Raw genomic sequence first — 17,409 nt, 5'->3', positions numbered from 1 at the left:
GGAACTGATGACTGTGGGTATTTCAACCATACTCACCAGCACCTCTAAAATCCTGAGAAAACTGGAAATATTCCATATTTGTCAATCCTTCATATAGATTACAACTGCATTGACAAGTGGTAATGTTCCTCCACTCCCTATCTCCTGCCAAGATTGACAGCTGTGGAGGTAATTAATGCTTATGATGATAATCATGAAAAAGAAAGGGATTAATGAACTTGGAGGTATGTTTTGGAAAACAGCAGTAAAGAGAATTTGGAAGATGTACTGGCATGGATAAGGATGAAACAACTGTAGATACAGATGACTACCTTCAAGAGGCTAGGGAATCACCATTAGAATTTTTTTTAAGGTATGGTTTACAATATCTAAGGGATGTCAAGTGCAAAGCATTGCATTGGGTTTGCATGGCCAGGCTTTGGTAGCAGGGGTGGCTTCTGTGAGAAGTTGCCAGAAGCTTCCCTGAGGTTCAATAGGCAATGGCAGCTGGCTCCAGGATGGACATAACCCTGTCCAAGGTCATCAGCAATGGCAGTGGTGCCTCTGGGATAACAGATTTAAGAGGGAAAAGTTACTGTGCAACTTTGGCCAGAGAGAGGAGTGAGAGCACCAGCTCTGCAGACATCAAGGTCAGGGAAGAAGAAGGGGGAGGAGGTGCCCCAGATGCTAGAGCAGAGATTCCCTTGCAGCCTGTGGTGAAAACTGTGGTGAGGCAGCTGTGTCCATGCAGCCCCTGAAAGGGTCACGGTGGAGCAGAGATCACAGAGATCCACCTGCTGCCCCTGGAGGACCTCATGCTGGAGCAGTTGAAGTGTGTGAGGAGTCCTCTCCCTGAGGAGGAATGAGCAGCAGAGACAACATATGATGGACTGACTAGCCCCCATTTCCCATTCACCTGAGAGTGAAGAGGAGGAGAAAATAGTGAATGAAGTTGAGCTTGAGAAGAAGGGAGGGGTGGGGAGGAAGATGTTTTAAAATTTGGATTTATTTCTCGTTGCTCTACTCTGATTTGATTGGTAATAAAATATTTTTTCTTCTGGTCAGTTCAGCTTTGCCCATGGTGACTGGTGAGTGATCTCTCCCTCTTCTTCTCTTGATCCATGAGCCTTTTGTTGTATTTCCTTTCCCTCACTCACATGAGGAGGGGGTGTTAGAGCAGTTTTGGTGGGTACCAGGCATACTGCCAGGTCAATCACAAGGGTCTTCAGGAAACACAGGACATTAGTATCTTTTGCTCTGTGTTGTAGTGATTACTACATAAACTGTGCCTGTCTAACAGATTTAAATGTAGGATTTTCCAAATAGTAGCTTTTCTTGTTATTGTGAAGAGATGCTATTAATCAGGTGAGTGCCAGTGCTTTGCCACCTTTCACAAGTCTAGCACACACCGAAGTGTACTGCCAGCAAGACATCATACACCTTTCTAATTAAAAAAAAAAGATCCTGATGTTGCCAAAAAATAAAATCTTGAACACTTTTTTACATAAAAATTAACCTAAGAAACTCTTTAATGAACAGGTCATATTTTGAGACAGTTTGTAGCTGCATCACCATCCAGAGTACTCAGAATAATTGTTTGCCAAGCAAATTAGTGTAAGATGTGGCATCAACACAGTGCAACCATCTGACAACACTTCTAAAGGTCATAGATATGGATGCTCTAAGAAAGACTAAATAGTCATCTCTAGATTCACTCAAATGAAGCCAAGGGAGCTGAACCAGTCTGGTTGTCTGGCTTTATCACTGACTTTGGAACAGTTTGCAAGTCCAATATCTTACCAAGTTTTGTGAACAGATCTGCTAAATTAAACTAAACTGTCTGGCTAACTTGTCCTCATTTATATAAGTTTTAAGATGACTGAATCTATAGCTACAGTAGAATCTGCTGAAGCAGAAAACTTTTCCAAGCTGATAGTGGTGATTCTGACATCATAAACCCCAGTTCTTCCTGTTTCTCTCTTCCACCTGTGTGATTTTTTTCTAATTTTTTGTTATTCCAAACCAAACAGCAATCTTTTTTTTTTTTTTAAATGTACACCTCCTAAATTCTTCGAATAGGAATTTGGCAGTAATTTCTAAAGACTACTTTTTTCTTCTTTTAACACTAGTAAGAAAGGACAAGGATCCTAAGGTCATTATGTACTAATGAGATAGATGCAGAGATATGACTGCAATAAGACCCAATGTGGCACAGCTGTCTCCAAGAAAAACCCTCTAACTTGAACAAAACACACTGGGACAATCTGGTATCTCAATTTCCAGTTGTGTTACCACGGTTTCTATACAAAATCTGGAGAGAACAACAAATACATTCATTGTGAAGATGAATAAAAGGAATATTTGAAATACGATAATAAAATCATGGGTGATCTTTCAGAGACCATTGTGACAGCTACAAATAACTATTTATATTTGCCTCTGAAACAATCTAAATGGACAGCAGGAAAATCAATATATTCTAAACATATGGTCCAGCTATTGAGTTTCCCCCGCCTTGCTGTTTTATTTTGCTGAGGTATAAAAATGATTTGGAGAAACATGAGAGTTAGCCAGTTAATGCAAAACATTTTGCAGTTCTTGGAACTCCTGTAAAGAAAGCTTGGAAAAGCAGGGCTGGTTAATACTGTACATTTAATTCAATAAAATGGCCTCAGCTCTGTTTCAATTGCAGCTGAAACTGAGATTCAGCAAGATATCTGATATTAGTCATGGCTGACACGCTAAATTTATTTAAAGAGCTTTACAGTGACAGAGTTAGGAAGTAGTCTGGAAAGATCCTGGAGCTAAATTTGAATTGTAATTTCAGTTCGAAGCTTTATCCAAGTATGTGTGACTCAAAATATCTAAGTCATGAAACTCTATCAAGTCCTTGAAAAACTCTGCAAGTAGATGCAAAGGCTTTGCAGGAGGTAAAATTTTTATATCCTTGGATATACTTGAAAGTAAATTCAGTTTTCAAAATTGGACATGTTAGTCCTCAGCAGACTACAGTAATTTCACGACTATAAGGTGCGCCCTTTTGACTAAAATTTTGGTCCAAACATGGAAGTGCACCTTATACTCCGGAGTGCCTTATATATGGACAAAGTTCGGAAGTTTGCCAACCCAGAAGTGCAAGCTGTGAGCCGAACCGCGCGGGTCCGCGGGGCTCAGCACGTGTCCTGGTTTGGAGGACAGGTGTCTGCTAAGAAAGGCAGGAGTCTCTCTTTGAAATGGAGAATGTAAACCCCCTCCCTCCAAATTATTATAATTTTGAAATTAAGGAGCTCTCAGGTAAATATATGGGAATTAGGAATAACAGTTCTTTACTAGGATAATTAAGATAGAAATAAAGTACTACAAAGAAACAAACCCCCAAACACTGACATAGTGTCTTTGGTTACAATACAGGATATGATCAAAGTATCTATTCTATCACCATCTGTTGTGACCAGACGGGGTAGTTATCCTTATCTCTGTGGGAAATATTCTGCTAATGGGAAATCCATTGAAACCAGTAGAGCATTGTTCTTTATCTTTGCACCCCCATTCTTCCTCCAGGGAGTTATCTTCTGCTAATGGCCTATTGAGTCCCACTGTGTGACTGATAAAATTACTTTATCCCATTAAGAGTTGCTCCAGCCAGGGGGAAGAGCCAAGCCTTTCTTACCTAGATAAAAACTGAAATTCTAAGACACCAAGTAGCACTTTCTCTACTGGACTCTAGAAAAAAATTGAGATTTCTCCACATCACTACTAGACCTCTGGAAGGAAACTGCACCTTCTACAAGATCACTGCTTCAACTAAACCACATCTGTCACTGCAAGAAGACTGCAGCCACTATTTAATCAAACTGCTACCAATACCCTTCCTGTAGGGGTGTCAGGTTGTACTGTGACTTTGTCAGGGTTTGGAGTTTGTTTCTTTATAGTACTGTATTTCTATTTTCATTTCCCTAGTAAAGAGCTGTTATTCCTAATTTCCGTATCTTTACCTGAGAGCCTCTTGATTTTAAAATTATAATAATTTGGAGGGAGGGGTTTACATTCTCCATTTCAAAGAGAGGCTCCTGCCATTCTCAGCAGACACCTGTCCTCCAAACTAAGATACAAAGTCAGAGCACAACCTGACACCCCATCAGGATGACACCCGTCAGTCAGGGTGTTGGCAGCAGTCCCATTAAATGGTGGCTACAGTCCTCCTGCAGTGACAGATGTTCAGTTGAAGCAGTGGTCTTATAGAAGGTGCAGCCTCCCTCCAAAGGTCCAGCGATGATATGGAAAAAAAGTCTGGTTTTCCTCTAGAGACCCGGGAAAAGAGGGCAACTTGGTGTCCCAGAATTTCAGTTTTTATCTAGGTAGGAAAGGCGGGGCTCTCCCCTCTGGCTGGAGCAACTCTCAATGGGGTAAAGTAATTTTATCAGTCACACAGTGGGACTCAATGGGCCGTTAGCAGAAGATATCTCCCTGGAGGAAGCATGGTGGGGGGGGGAAGATAAAGAACAATGCCCTACTGGTTTCAGTGGATGGCCCATTAGCAGAGTATCTCCCATGGAGATAAGGATCACTGCCCCATCTGGTCACAACAGAGAGTGATACAATAGAAACTTTGATCATATCCTGTACTGTAACCCAAAACAGTATATCTGGTGTGACTGTTACTAATTCATTACTTTATTGTACATGGATCCTTGCTGCAAAAAAAAAATGTGCCTTATAGTCCAGTGTGCCTTATACACAGCCAAAGTCTGGAAATTTGCCAACTCCTGGAGGTGCGCCTTATAATCTAATGTGCCTTATAATCGTGAAAGTGCAGTAATACAAATGCCTGTTTTACACGTAGAAAGTAACAAGACTTTCTGCTCTATATGTAACTGATTTCAATACAGATGTCCACATACAGGATATGAGTATACTCATACTATAACATGGTATACTGTAATATGGCTGGTTGTGCATAACCTAAGCACTTGCAAACTCCCCATATGTCATTACAAAAATTTAAATGCAATTTTAAAATATCTGCTTTGGAGCAGCTGGCTTGCAGATACCAGCTGAGCTGCTGTAGTGATCCACTGCTATTGAAAGGAGTCTTTCTTCCTAAGACTTTCTCTATTTCCACCCATTTTCTTGAGTTGACTCCGGGGGATCCTATCCCCGGAGATGATTAAACTTGTTGATCTGGACAGAAAAAATTATTCCATTTTCTTTTTTGCTGGATTAGTTCTCTGTTGGCTTGTTGAACTGAGTGCAACATTTGAGCACTAACACAGCATCTGAGCTAAGGTAAGTAGAGAAGTCTTGATAAAAGGAAAAAGGTGGAACTTCATTCTTTGACAGTGGCAAGCTACCACGTTTTCAGAGTGAGCTGCACTTAGTGTGATTTTTGTATACCTTCTGGAACAATTTTTTATGGCACTGTGGAAATTCCTAATGAAAATAAGTATTGTATTAAATTAATTTTAGTTAAAAAAGACAGAAGCCCAGATGAATGAAAGCATAGTGATAATGCCAGCAAGGAAGTATTCTATGAAGTGGTTTGAAGACTTACCTTAAAGGAGATTTCATACTGCTCTCCTCCCCATATTTCTAATCCTGGATCATAGCCTCCTAGCTCCCAAAACCATCTCCGGTTAACAGCAAATAGACCTCCAGCCATTACAGGAGACCTGAAGGATGAATAAAGCAACACAAACAATGATGAAGATGTTTGGATTGTGTGTGTGTGCCTCTGGGTGTGCTTGTATGGGTGTTGTTTGGATTGCAAACTATGAAAGGCATAGATGAACAGCAGTGTAACTAAACAATATTTACCCTTTATTCATCCAAAAAGGGGCTCTAGATGAGAAACAGGAAATGTAGTAGATACAGAGAATGGCAGACAGTCATGTACAAACTCCTTTTTAAAGAAAAGTCCCAACAAAACCAAGCCCAAAAAAACAATAGCTCCCCAAAAGGTCTGCTTGTGCTAAGTAACAATGAAAGAAATGGACTCTGGAAACCTGCCAAAGTACTTAATGAATTTCAGTACTCCATGTGAAGTAATGTGCTTTTGAAAGTGAGCAAAAGTTTTCAATTCATTTCAGTCTCATAGGTGCTGGCTAGAGAAAGGCAGAAAGGTGAAAGAGGATGGGTGAAGAGAAGTTGTTGGGAGTTAAACATCTGCTTTCGTAAGCATTTAAAATTCCTCAAATGTGTCTCATGGTGGTAATGTGATTTATAAGCAAACAATTTGCTATGCTTCCCATGTTTCATTAATATGTGGAATTTTCTTCAATTAACTCAGTCTTTTTCACAGACAACAGAGAAAACAAATGAGATATTTAAAGTTATTGTTAGAGAATAATGACAAAAACATATTTTAAATTTATAAGCAGGATATTTGTACAGGAAAACATGTATTTTCTCTTTTTATTTTCTTTCAGTACCAAGAAGACCATGTTTCTAATGCAGTAAATACATTGACAGCTCTCAGGATTCAAATGTTGCTCTTCAACTGATTCCTTGAAGTTGTGGTGAAAGTGCAATGCAAAGGCATCTGGGAAACAACACACTTAAGAAAGTCCAACCCAACTATGCAATTCCATCAATGCTGATCAAGACTAGCCTTATGAGTTTCAGAGCAAGAGGCCAGAAGGAAACACATTCATGCCGACGGCTGGTCAGAGGGAGAAGAAAACACAAAGCCATAGGAGACCTGGATGGCTTCCAGGCAATGTTTCCTTATCAGAGAGCTGACATGAAACTGGGTCCTATGCCCCGTGTCTTGTAACAGTGAAGCCCCAAGGGAAAATTATTCCATCCTGGGACATTTTTGTTTTGAATTACTGCTGGTACTTTGTTTGGGGCTATGGAAGCAGATGGTATCATCTGGAAGTCATGACTGGAAAATAAAAACTTCCCCCTTTGCCACTGACTTAGGATTTGGCAGTGAACTTGGGACTGGTAAATATTTCAGGAAACCATGCATAAATTAGAAGTTTATTGGAAAGGACATCTTGTTAATGGAACATTCTGCCATATTCTCTTTGTCTTAACACTTTTTAATTCTGCTGTCTTTTATCCAAAACAGTAGAGATGATAAAACAGCAAGCAAACAGTTGAGTGGTCTCTGCCACCATCAAGCAGCTAGTGAATCCCCATGTCTGAATGTTAGAAAATTATCCCCTCATTTGCATTCATGGTAATGAGAAACATTATGGATAATTTTCCTTTCACTTCTATATGGTAGCTTAAAAAAAATTAAATTACCCATTTTCATGACTCTTAAAGACTAATTTCATTTTTCTTTAGAGATTACATTTTTAGAAGCACACAGAAGCTTTGAGAAACAAAGCTTTGTGAAAAAAAATCCAAACTGGCAAGGCTGTGCAGTGTAACATACACTGAATGCTAATACTTTTTTACTTTTAATGACATTTCGTATTTCAAGATTGACTATATTTCCACGTATGAATAAATTCAACAGAGATTTTATTAGAAACCTTCCCCTGAGAATTTTGACTACTACAATACATTTTCAATTCCTTACAAAGCAAATCTAATTACAACATGTCCTTTTTGACTTCATGTTTTAAATAACCAAAACAAAATGTCATTTTATAAAGAAGGACTTACATAGAGAGTGCTTATAACTAAACTGCTACTGACAGAAGAAATGTAGTCCCAGAAATCACTGGGAAAATGCAGGATTTCTCTAAATCTCATAGATACAGTATCTTTCCTAAGCATTTCTCTCAGTACAGTGAATAGCCTATAAAAAAGGCAATTGCCAAAGGTAAATCAGATGGAAGATAAAAAACCCAGAGACTTAATATTCCAAAATAATTGGCAACTACTTATAAATTATATTTCAATCCACAGATTTTTCCAGTGATAAATAATGAGTAACAAAACCCCTTGTTCTTTAGATGTGAAAGTTCGAACATTTACTGCAATTAACAAAACTACCTAAAGACTGGAACAGCAGCAAATTGATATTGTTTGCATTTCCTTAAAAAATAAGAGAAGAAATTGAATGTAATGTTGCCCCATTAATTCCTATTCCACAAGATGTTCTGACATTTGTTGTTTTGTAGAAAGAGCAATGGAGAGGAAAAGCAGGATGGCCTTTTGGTTTTCATTAGAGTGGAATTAGTAATAAACTGTGTGAAACTGAGTGCTTGGCACAGCATGAATTCCACTCCACACCACAAGCAGCTACTGCTGAACAGGCCTTAAATTGTCTCAAAATTATGAAGACAAGACTCCAGTCTTGCAACCATGGCTGATATGAAAAGTCCTTATGTATCAATAGGATCACTTACACAGACAAAAGTATTGCACTGAGCCCAAAGGAGAAGAATTAATCTCTTGTTTAGTGGCTTCTGTATAGAAATGTCAAGTACAAAGCAAGTAATTTCTTCATGCAATGTCCTACTCAGATGCTTAAACAATCAGACTTGAGTTGTTATAGCATAATACCATGTGATTAATTACAGTGGAAAGCTGTCAAGTGTTTATGGTCAAAACATTAAAAAGGACAAATACTCCTAAAACATCAGAAAAGCTGGAAGTGCTCAACTTGAAAACATTTGTAAAAATCCTTCCACATGAGAAGTACTGCACAGAATCATTGAATATACATGAAAGAGCAATATCGGAAGTAAAAGCTAGCTGATTGAAAAATAGCCCAAATGGTCAAAGATTGCTGTCTTGAGACAGAAAAAGAATTTGATTAAGTTACAGTGTAAAACCCAGCCCCTAAACCCCACAAAACTTGCTTCACAAATAAAGACAGACTGAGAAAAAGGCAGGCAAATGCTTCATGTGAAAAGACAGCCTTACAAATACAAAACTGCACTAAAAGAAGTGTAGCAGTAGCTCAAACTGCAGCCAGCAAAGACTTTTGTAACTGCTTGCAATTAGCATGCAGAGGAAGGAAAGATAATCTCACCTATTACTTTTCAAGGTAAGAGAAAAATGACATGAACTTCAAAGGAGTGAGAAGCTACTTGCACTAGAAACAAATGTGGTATGTTGCAAACAAGTGAACTGCATAGCAGGGTTTAGAATCATTACATTGCAAGAGTGATACACACAGTGGAACTAAAGGATTTGTGAAAAGGGAAGAGAAGCTTTGACAGCCTGCAGAATGGAAATGAGAGTAATGAAAATGGGAAAGCACTTGTGCTGGATGATGTGCACAGCAGGTACACTGATAGGAACCACCTGCCCGAAACAGCTGAAATGTGGCCATTACAATGGAATCTGTGTATGACCCAGACTGATTAAAGCTCTGTGCTGAACTACTGAAGGCTGGAGAGAGGAGTCCATCTCATGCAGGATACATCAGACAAACTGAACTTCAGTGCCAAACCTGCTGGCACATTACACAAAAACAAGGCAAACAGCCTGCAACACAAATCAGGACTAGGTCCTACTGACCTCGTGGCATCATGGATGTAATGGAAAAGGAGGAAAGGGGCCATTCTGCTGCTGGCACAGCAGCAGTCCCAGAAATGACTGGTGACCTACTGAATGCAGCTTTGCGACAGGCTTCTGCATTTTTTATAAAATTTCAATGTCTTGTTAAGCAAGAAGTGTTCCTTCACTCTAGTGATACCACATGAAGGCACCTCAGGACGGGGAATAAATTCATTTAGCTTGTTTCACTGGTGACTGCTCCAGGTCCTCTCTGCAGTGATTCCTGATAGTGTATGAAAGATTCTTAAAGCAAATAGCAGAAGCTGACACTAATCCTAGATAAAAGTTCTAAATAACCTGAAAATTAAATTTATGTATGCGTAATGTAAGTGACAGACTTGGCTACTCAGAGGAAGTGAATGCAGAAGTAAACCAAACTGAAATTAAGATGAGTTGATCAGATGGCAAGAAAGTGATGTAGGTTAAGAAAATAAATGACAAAAATAAAAATTTAGTGGTTGCTCCACCTAAAGACAATTTCTATACTGTGCATAGGAAAAGATATCAAAGTAGCTGAAATGAATAAATCTTCCTGAATTTCTCAAGAAGTTAAAAAAAAAGTGGAATATTTTATGTACTTAATTCTCTAATCAAATATAATTAAAATGTACTAAAATGTATTTTTAAATGTACCAGCTCTTTTACACTTAATATTTCCGTAAGGCATTGTTTTATCTTTTATCTATTCTAACAATGACTCATTTCAATGTTTATAAAATCATCATTATTCAGAAAGTAAAACCTCTGTCTGTGACATTACCCTATGACAGTTACTCCTTTCTAACTTTTATTTTTTAACTGTCCCTTTTTTCTGAACAGCTTTTACCCTAGAAAAATGTATGTAAACTACCAGTTCAAATGAGCAGTGTGCTGAAACGTGTAGCAGCCAAGTTGTATTAAACTTAACTACAAGTCTCTCTATCACATTCAATTTTTAAACTTCACTTTTGTTTGGGAAATATTAAGATAAATGCCCTTTCTTCAAATGGTGAGCCAGAAAGCTGTGGAGAGTCAGCTACAAAGAAACCTCTAAAAGTGCTTGACTTTCAGTTTATAGAAGTTTCCACTGTAATTTCATCACACATTCTTATTTTTCTTACCACATGCCTAAACTTCATTAAAAAAATTGCATTGTAAGAAAGCAATGAGTCCTTATGTGGGTGATGAGCCCTTTTAGCTTTTTGTCTCATATTTAGAAAATTAATGAAAAAGAGGTGAGCTGGGTAGAGATGGAAGGCTCTGAAGAAAAGGTTTCCCCTTCTCATAATTACCTCTCATAATCCAAGGGAAATCTGTCTGAATTATTGCTAGAGGAGATCTACAGCATTCAAACTAAGCAGGTGGGTCAGCACAAATGAGCATCCTGAAGCAAAAAGTAAGTGAAAGCTTCTGGAAATGTCCTGCAGGCAATGGTGTTCAGAAGGATTAAACCGAGGAGCAAATTAACAGCTGTAAGTCATACTAAAGAGGCAAATCTAATACACAGTCTCACAAGATTGAGGCCTGAGTGCTGCAAAAGCAAGAAAGCAGAGCTGAGAGCAGCTGAGCCACATTCATGTCACAAGGAGGGATGGATCTTGGAGGTCAACAGCAGAAAAAAAATCCCTCAATCTATTAGAAGGAAGTAAGAACTGCTGGAGAAAACAAAATCAACCTCTAAACACAATTTGAAACAGCTCTGTCAGTTTAGCACCTTTTCATATTAATGGGTATTATCTGCATTCATAGTTTTCCCTTGAAAAGATAAGCTTTGAAAATTAAATGTAGAAATAAAGATAGATTGGACGCAAAATAATATCAACTGTCCCTAAAATAGGAATTTTAGGTTTCCTGGCTTTTGCTGAGCTTTGATTTGATTCTATGTTTCTATGAATAACAACAGTTCATTAAATCACATCACTATCTTTGAGGAAGCTCTCTCAGAACATATGGGGGCAGTATCTGAACAGAATTTCCACCCAATGTTTTCTTCCCCTCTTTGGACAGAGAGATATAAACCAGAGAATTATCTTCCAGGGCTTACTTTTGCTTTATTGAATTAATTAAGCCCAGTATAGCACCACAAGCAAAGTTTAAACTCAAGGAGAAATTTTCAATTTCATTAAAGATAATAAATGATTCCTTTTGCATCATAACCACTGGCTGGAAAATAGGTTGTTTTCAAAAGTCCTTTAATTCAGACTTTGTCCTTCCAAGGCAGATTCCTAGATTACAAATCCAATCAGTTAGGGGTCTGCTGTTAAAAGTTACAGGTGATTTTGACTAAGTTATTTGGATTACTATAGCTATATGTTCTCTGAAACGATATAACATTATGTACTTATTGCAGATTAAAGTAGATTTAAAGACATCACAGCCCACCCAAAATAGCTTTGTACATAAGGTGTACACTCAGAAGCTTGGCTGGTTTTAGGAATGACAGGTGAGGAAAAGAAGCCCTTCTGATGAATATACCATGTGCTAGTGTATATAGCACCATGTGCATATTTGTAGCAGCTGGGAACTATGAAAAAAGACCAACAAGGCAGCTGAATTGCAATCACCACCATAAACTCCACACAAAAGTGAAGCCTTTTCTTGTTCTGGATCTCCTGCAGTATTTCATACAATCTGGTGTCTTGTGCGACCCCAAATTGATTCAGGTGAGCAAATGAGAAGTGTTAGCATTAAAGCACTGCAAGGAAATGGCACCTGGAGTTTCAAAGGTTTTTCTTTTCTGTTCCTTCCACTGTTCACACACTAGATCAGACTCAATAGTTAGTGAAGGTAATTTCCAGAACATTTCTGAGTTGCAAAGATTTTGAGTACAGTAATTTCACGACTATAAGGCGCACCCTTTTGACTAAAATTTTTCCCGAACCCGGACGTGCGCCTTATAGTCCGGTGCGCCTTATAGGATGTACGAAATTCTGACATTTGCCACCCTGGAAGTGAGAGCTGCGATGGGGGGCGGCGCCGCGGGAGCACTGAGTAGTGATGGCGGGGCAGCCGCGGGAAGCCCCAGGCACTGGGAGCAGCGCAGGCAGGAAGGCAGGGGACCGCCCCAGGCACCAGGAGCAGGCGCGGGACTGCGGTCAGCACAGGCCACCAGGGCCACAGCCGATAGGGGCAGGAGGGGCCGCGGTGCGCTGAGCTGAGCAAGGGATGGGCGGCAGGGTGCCTGGGCTGCTGAGCCGAGCGAGGGACACGCGGCAGGGTGGCTGTGCAGCCGAGCCGAGTGAGGGGTGGGTGGCAGGGCTGCTCCGCAGAGCCGTGAGGGGAACAGCATGGCGGCATAACGAAGCCATGAGGGGGAACGGCACAGCAGGAGCGCTGAGCCGAGTGAGGGAATGGCATGGCGGCTCCGCAGAGCCGCGAGGGGGAACAGCACCACAGCAGCACGGAGCCACAAGGGGGAGGCGGCCCCGCAGCTGCGCCGAGCCACGCCTGCCGGCACCGGGGGCGGGCGGGAGTGCCAGGGCCCACTGCACAGGGAGGGCGCCTGGGGCTGCCTTTAAAAGCCTACGCCGATCTGTGCAAAAGGTTTCCAAATTGAGCCCCTGCCAGTAAACTCCATGATCGCGGGTTTCCGTTACTAATTTGTTACTTTGTTGCACGCGGCACGGATCTCTGCGGCAAAAAAAAAGTGCGCCTTATAGTCCGGTGCGCCTTATCTGATCTACAAAGTTGCAAATTTTGCCGACTCCCGGGGAGTGCGCCTTATAGTCCGGTGTGCCTTATGGTCGTGAAATTACTGTAAGTGGAAGTATGGTTACAATAACCTCCTGATTTTTTAGCAAAGTCTCTAAAAATGCTGCTGCCTAGTGTTCTGATGGCATTGGCTTTTCTTCAGGGTCTCACAAATCACCCTTGGTGACTTTGACTCAAGCAGACAGAACTGTCACACTAGGCTAATCAGATGAGACATACAGTTAATGATATGGCTGTGATCTGCCATGGAGCTGAGGATGTTATTCCTTTGATTAGTTCTTCCACAGGACTGTTAGCAAGTGCCCTCACTCTACCCTTATGCACAAGCACTGTTTCAAACACCAGCAAGAAGTGGGGACAAAAGGTAATTTTAATATTTCATTTATATCTGTCGTTGGGGATTAATTCAGAAGCCTGAAAAGATTCCATGCTGACAGGGAGGGAGGCTGGAGCTTGTGTAGCTACAAAAGGTGGCTCATCCATTTGCCAGTGGTCAAAGATTTCCTGAACATTAAGTTTTAAGAGGACAAAAAAATTATGCCTGAAGAGGCTAATATGCAGCCAAAGGTATTCTGGGATCCTGGAAATGTTCTCTTAGATGCATCATTGCCATTTATTAAAGCTCTATCATTTGCTGTGTTACTGTATTATGGAGGGTAATGGGGAGCCAGGTATTAGATTTCTCCCAGTCTGCACCAGAGGTACAAGAATATTTTCTTGTAAAAACTGTGAAGCAGTGAAAACAGTTTTTCAAGTACAGAACAGACAGAAAAAACACTGGAAAGTACTTCTCAATGGTGCATGAAGGAGCTGAAAACTAATGAGGTCGAGCACTTGATTGTCCCATGATAGCATCTACTTCTAATTTCATGTTGTAAAGATGGACAGCTGTGGGAAAAAAAGAGAAAGTTGTGATGATTATTTTAAGAAACATCTCAAGATTTGAAAAAATTGGTTTGGGCAATCAATAATGCCCAAATCATTAAAAAATGTGCTAGAGATAGTCCTATCACTACAGAATCACATTAGAAAACACATTAAAAAGGTGTATCAAATCCTGAACTGGCAGGAAGCTAAACTGAACAGTAATAAGAATTCTTGTAAGTGGTGAGAAGGTCACAGAATCTTCTGGGTTGTAAGGGATCCACAAGTAAATGGCCTGTACAGGGATCAAACCTACAACTTTGGCACTATTTAGCAACATGCTCTAACCAACTGACCTAATATAACCTAGACAGGGTTTATTGCTAAAAGGTTACAAAAAAAACACCCCCAAAACCACCAAAAACCACCACAAAAAACACAACAGAAAAAACAAATACTTAATCATGAACAACTGGAAAAATCTTTGTCAGAAATGGCAGCTACTGACCCCACTGAAACTGTAATTTCACATTGTTGGCCACATTCATCACCTCAAACAAATGGGGTCTATATAATCCAGACAATTACTGGCAGAGAAACTCATTAAGTAGGTGGTATTCATAGGAGGAATTGGTAATACTGTTATCAGTTTAGAGACTACACAAAGAGTGCTCAGTGCTTCTGAGTCAATGGGTTTTGTAGCTCTTCTGAAAAATACAGTAATTTCATGACTATAAGGCGCACCCTTTTGACTAAAATTTTCCCCCAAACCCAGAAGTGTACCTTATAGTCTGGTGCGCCTTATACGATGGACAAAGTTCGGAAATTTGCAAGCCCAGAAGCGAGAACTGCGAGCTGCGGGGGGAACCGGCAAGGCCACGGCTGCTGGGTGGAGGCGGGGCCAAGGGGCTGCGGCTGCCGGATGGAGGCGAGGCTGTGGGGCTGGGGCTGCCAGGTGCCTGCAGGGCTGGGACTGCCGGGTGCCTGTGGGGCCGGGACTGCTGGCTGGAGGCAAGGCCGGAGCTGCTGGCTGGAGGCGGGACCGGGGCTGCCGGCTGCCTGTGGGACCAGGGCTGCTGGGTGCCTGCAGGGCCGGGGCTTCCAGGTGCCTGCGGGACCGGGGCTGCTGGGTGCCTGCAGGATTGAGGCTTCCAAGTGCCTGTGGGGCCGCGGGACTGGGGCTGCTGGGTGCCTGCGGGACTGGGGCTGCTGGGTCCCTGCAGGACCAGGGCTCCTGGCTGGAGGGTCGGGGCTGCCGGGTGGAGGCGGGGCCATGGTGCCACGGCAGCCGGGTTGAGGTGGGGCCTCAGCCAGCAAACGCGCGGGGGGAGCTGGGGGCGGATCCTCGCTGCAAAAAAAAGTGCGCCTTATAGTCCGGTGCGCCTTATATGATCTACAAAGTTGCAGAATTTGCCGACTCCCGGCAGTGCGCCTTATAGTCCGGTGCGCCTTATGGTCGTGAATTTACTATAATTCAAATGCAGATTCAAAGATAACTGAGGGTCCTCTTTAACACCTTGAGCCCTCACTTTTCTCCAGCTTCTCAGTCTCAAAGGTGGAGGCTGTCCTTGGGGTTGCACATTGAATCCCAGTGAGAGGCTGAGGTGCTGCTGTCAACCCTGACTTAGTGTCAGCGCACAGATGGGCTTCAGGCCTCAGATCACCTATTTCCCCTGAGGAGACAAACTGCTCCATCTGTCCAAAAGCTTCTCACCACAGGACATTACTTCAGCCCCACTGATACTTACATTACCTTTGATTATGCTGCAGAAATCTGCCCTTAATCTTTGAGATTATTATCTTTTTTTGGTGGCCAGGGTCAGCACAGATTATGCTGATTAAAATCTGTACACCTCCAAAGGACATAAATATTTTGATTATGTGTGCCTATACTGTCACTATAAACCTTCTTTCTTTTTAATCTCTTGATCTGAGTCTCCTGAATACTTGGCTTTGACACTGTCCCATAGCTCATTCCCCAACTCCCTGCCTAGGAAACTTGGCCAGGTTCCCTGAAACTCTCAGGGGATGCTTCTCTCTGCAGCTGTTGTGAACTGGAGAGCATAGATCTCACCAGCAGGTTTCACCCCTGCCATCTACTTTTGTAAATTAAAATAATCCCTCACTACCAGCTAAACAGAAAGAACTATGTGCCATAAAGACTAAGATAATAAATCTGAATATTTTCCTAGAGAAAACATTTTCAAACCACTCATCTCCAGTTAGCAGAAAATAAGAGAGCCTATAGAAAGTGTAGAGAAGATCAGTAGTTAGGTCGGTCTGACATTTGTTGTCCTGTATTTGTGAAAATATTTTTCTAAAAACTTCAGTGGTACAACAACACAGAACCAAATGTAATACACACAGTAAATTGCTGGCTATCATTACCAGCAATAAGACAGAAGAGTTATGGCAGTACAGCAGCTGCTGTAGCATTTGTAGCATTCAGCCATGTTCTGCTGGCAAGAACAAAACCCAAAAACTAATGAAAGATTTAAAGGAAAAATGTTATGCATGAACCTCCTTAGACATGCAATTAAATACAAATTGCAAAACACAAATAAGTAGATTAGGAAACAGAACTGCAGGTCAAAGATTGAAATCATTAGCATTGATGGAATTGCATTTAAAGCTTTCATTCTGAAGCTATACAAGGGATGCTATCTTCTAAATGCTACGCTTATAAATTAAGATGAAATGAAACAGAACACTGTGAACATTTTCTCCTCATAACTATACTTTAAAAGCAGAACCACACTTCCACCATAATTACACAGGATGTTATTCCATTAACAATTACTATTAGGAGCAAGTGGGAAAGCCAAACAAGCCAAAGGAAAAAAATCTGCTTTCAAGTATTGCTAAAATAACTCCATTCATAACTTAGTTTTTTTTATTAGTGGTGAGGCTTAATCTCTCTGTAGAGGCTGAAAAGTGATATGGCCACAACTAAACGGTGCTCTGGGCTTAGCTGAAGTGGATTCCTGACAACATCTTTCAATCACTTGCAGGTGCAACTATTCCTGGAGGCCAAAACCTGCTCTACCTGGAAGGTACAATTACTTGACAAAGAATAATAGCAAGAAAGAAAGACTAAGTGCATTTTCTTACAAGAAGAATGAGCTTCATAGAGGTCAGCATTTTGTCTTCATTTCTACTCCTTCCAGAACAGGCAGAACAGATTCAAGCAAATCTGACACAGCATGCTCTGCATTAGCAGTTTTCTTCCTCCATACATCACCTTGTCTGTACCAATACCCTTTAGATACTGTCCCATTAATCTAGGAGTGGTTTATATACCTGTGTTTTCCAAGGAGAAAACTCAGCTCCAAATCCCCATGCAGAAGCAACAAACAAAGCAACCTTCCTCTTCCTGCATCACAGGGGAGGGATTCACCTTGAGACTTGATT

General features: G+C 41.1%; 1 protein-coding gene across 1 annotated transcript in view; it reads right to left on the bottom strand.

The window, feature by feature from the left end:
• Nucleotides 1–17,409, bottom strand: part of GALNTL6 (polypeptide N-acetylgalactosaminyltransferase like 6) — a 496,763-nt gene that overhangs the window by 46,079 nt on the left and 433,275 nt on the right. Inside the window, exon 7 of the mRNA XM_033061069.2 lies at nt 5,531–5,648. Coding sequence (XP_032916960.1) covers nt 5,531–5,648 — 118 coding nt within the window. The remainder of the gene's footprint in view (nt 1–5,530; nt 5,649–17,409) is intronic.

The sequence above is a fragment of the Catharus ustulatus genome, chromosome 5 (genome assembly GCF_009819885.2).
Source record: "Catharus ustulatus isolate bCatUst1 chromosome 5, bCatUst1.pri.v2, whole genome shotgun sequence".
In the NCBI taxonomy this organism is placed as follows: domain Eukaryota; kingdom Metazoa; phylum Chordata; class Aves; order Passeriformes; family Turdidae; genus Catharus; species Catharus ustulatus.
Note: the sequence above shows the minus strand (reverse complement) of the source record. Positions and strands in the feature narration are given on the sequence as shown.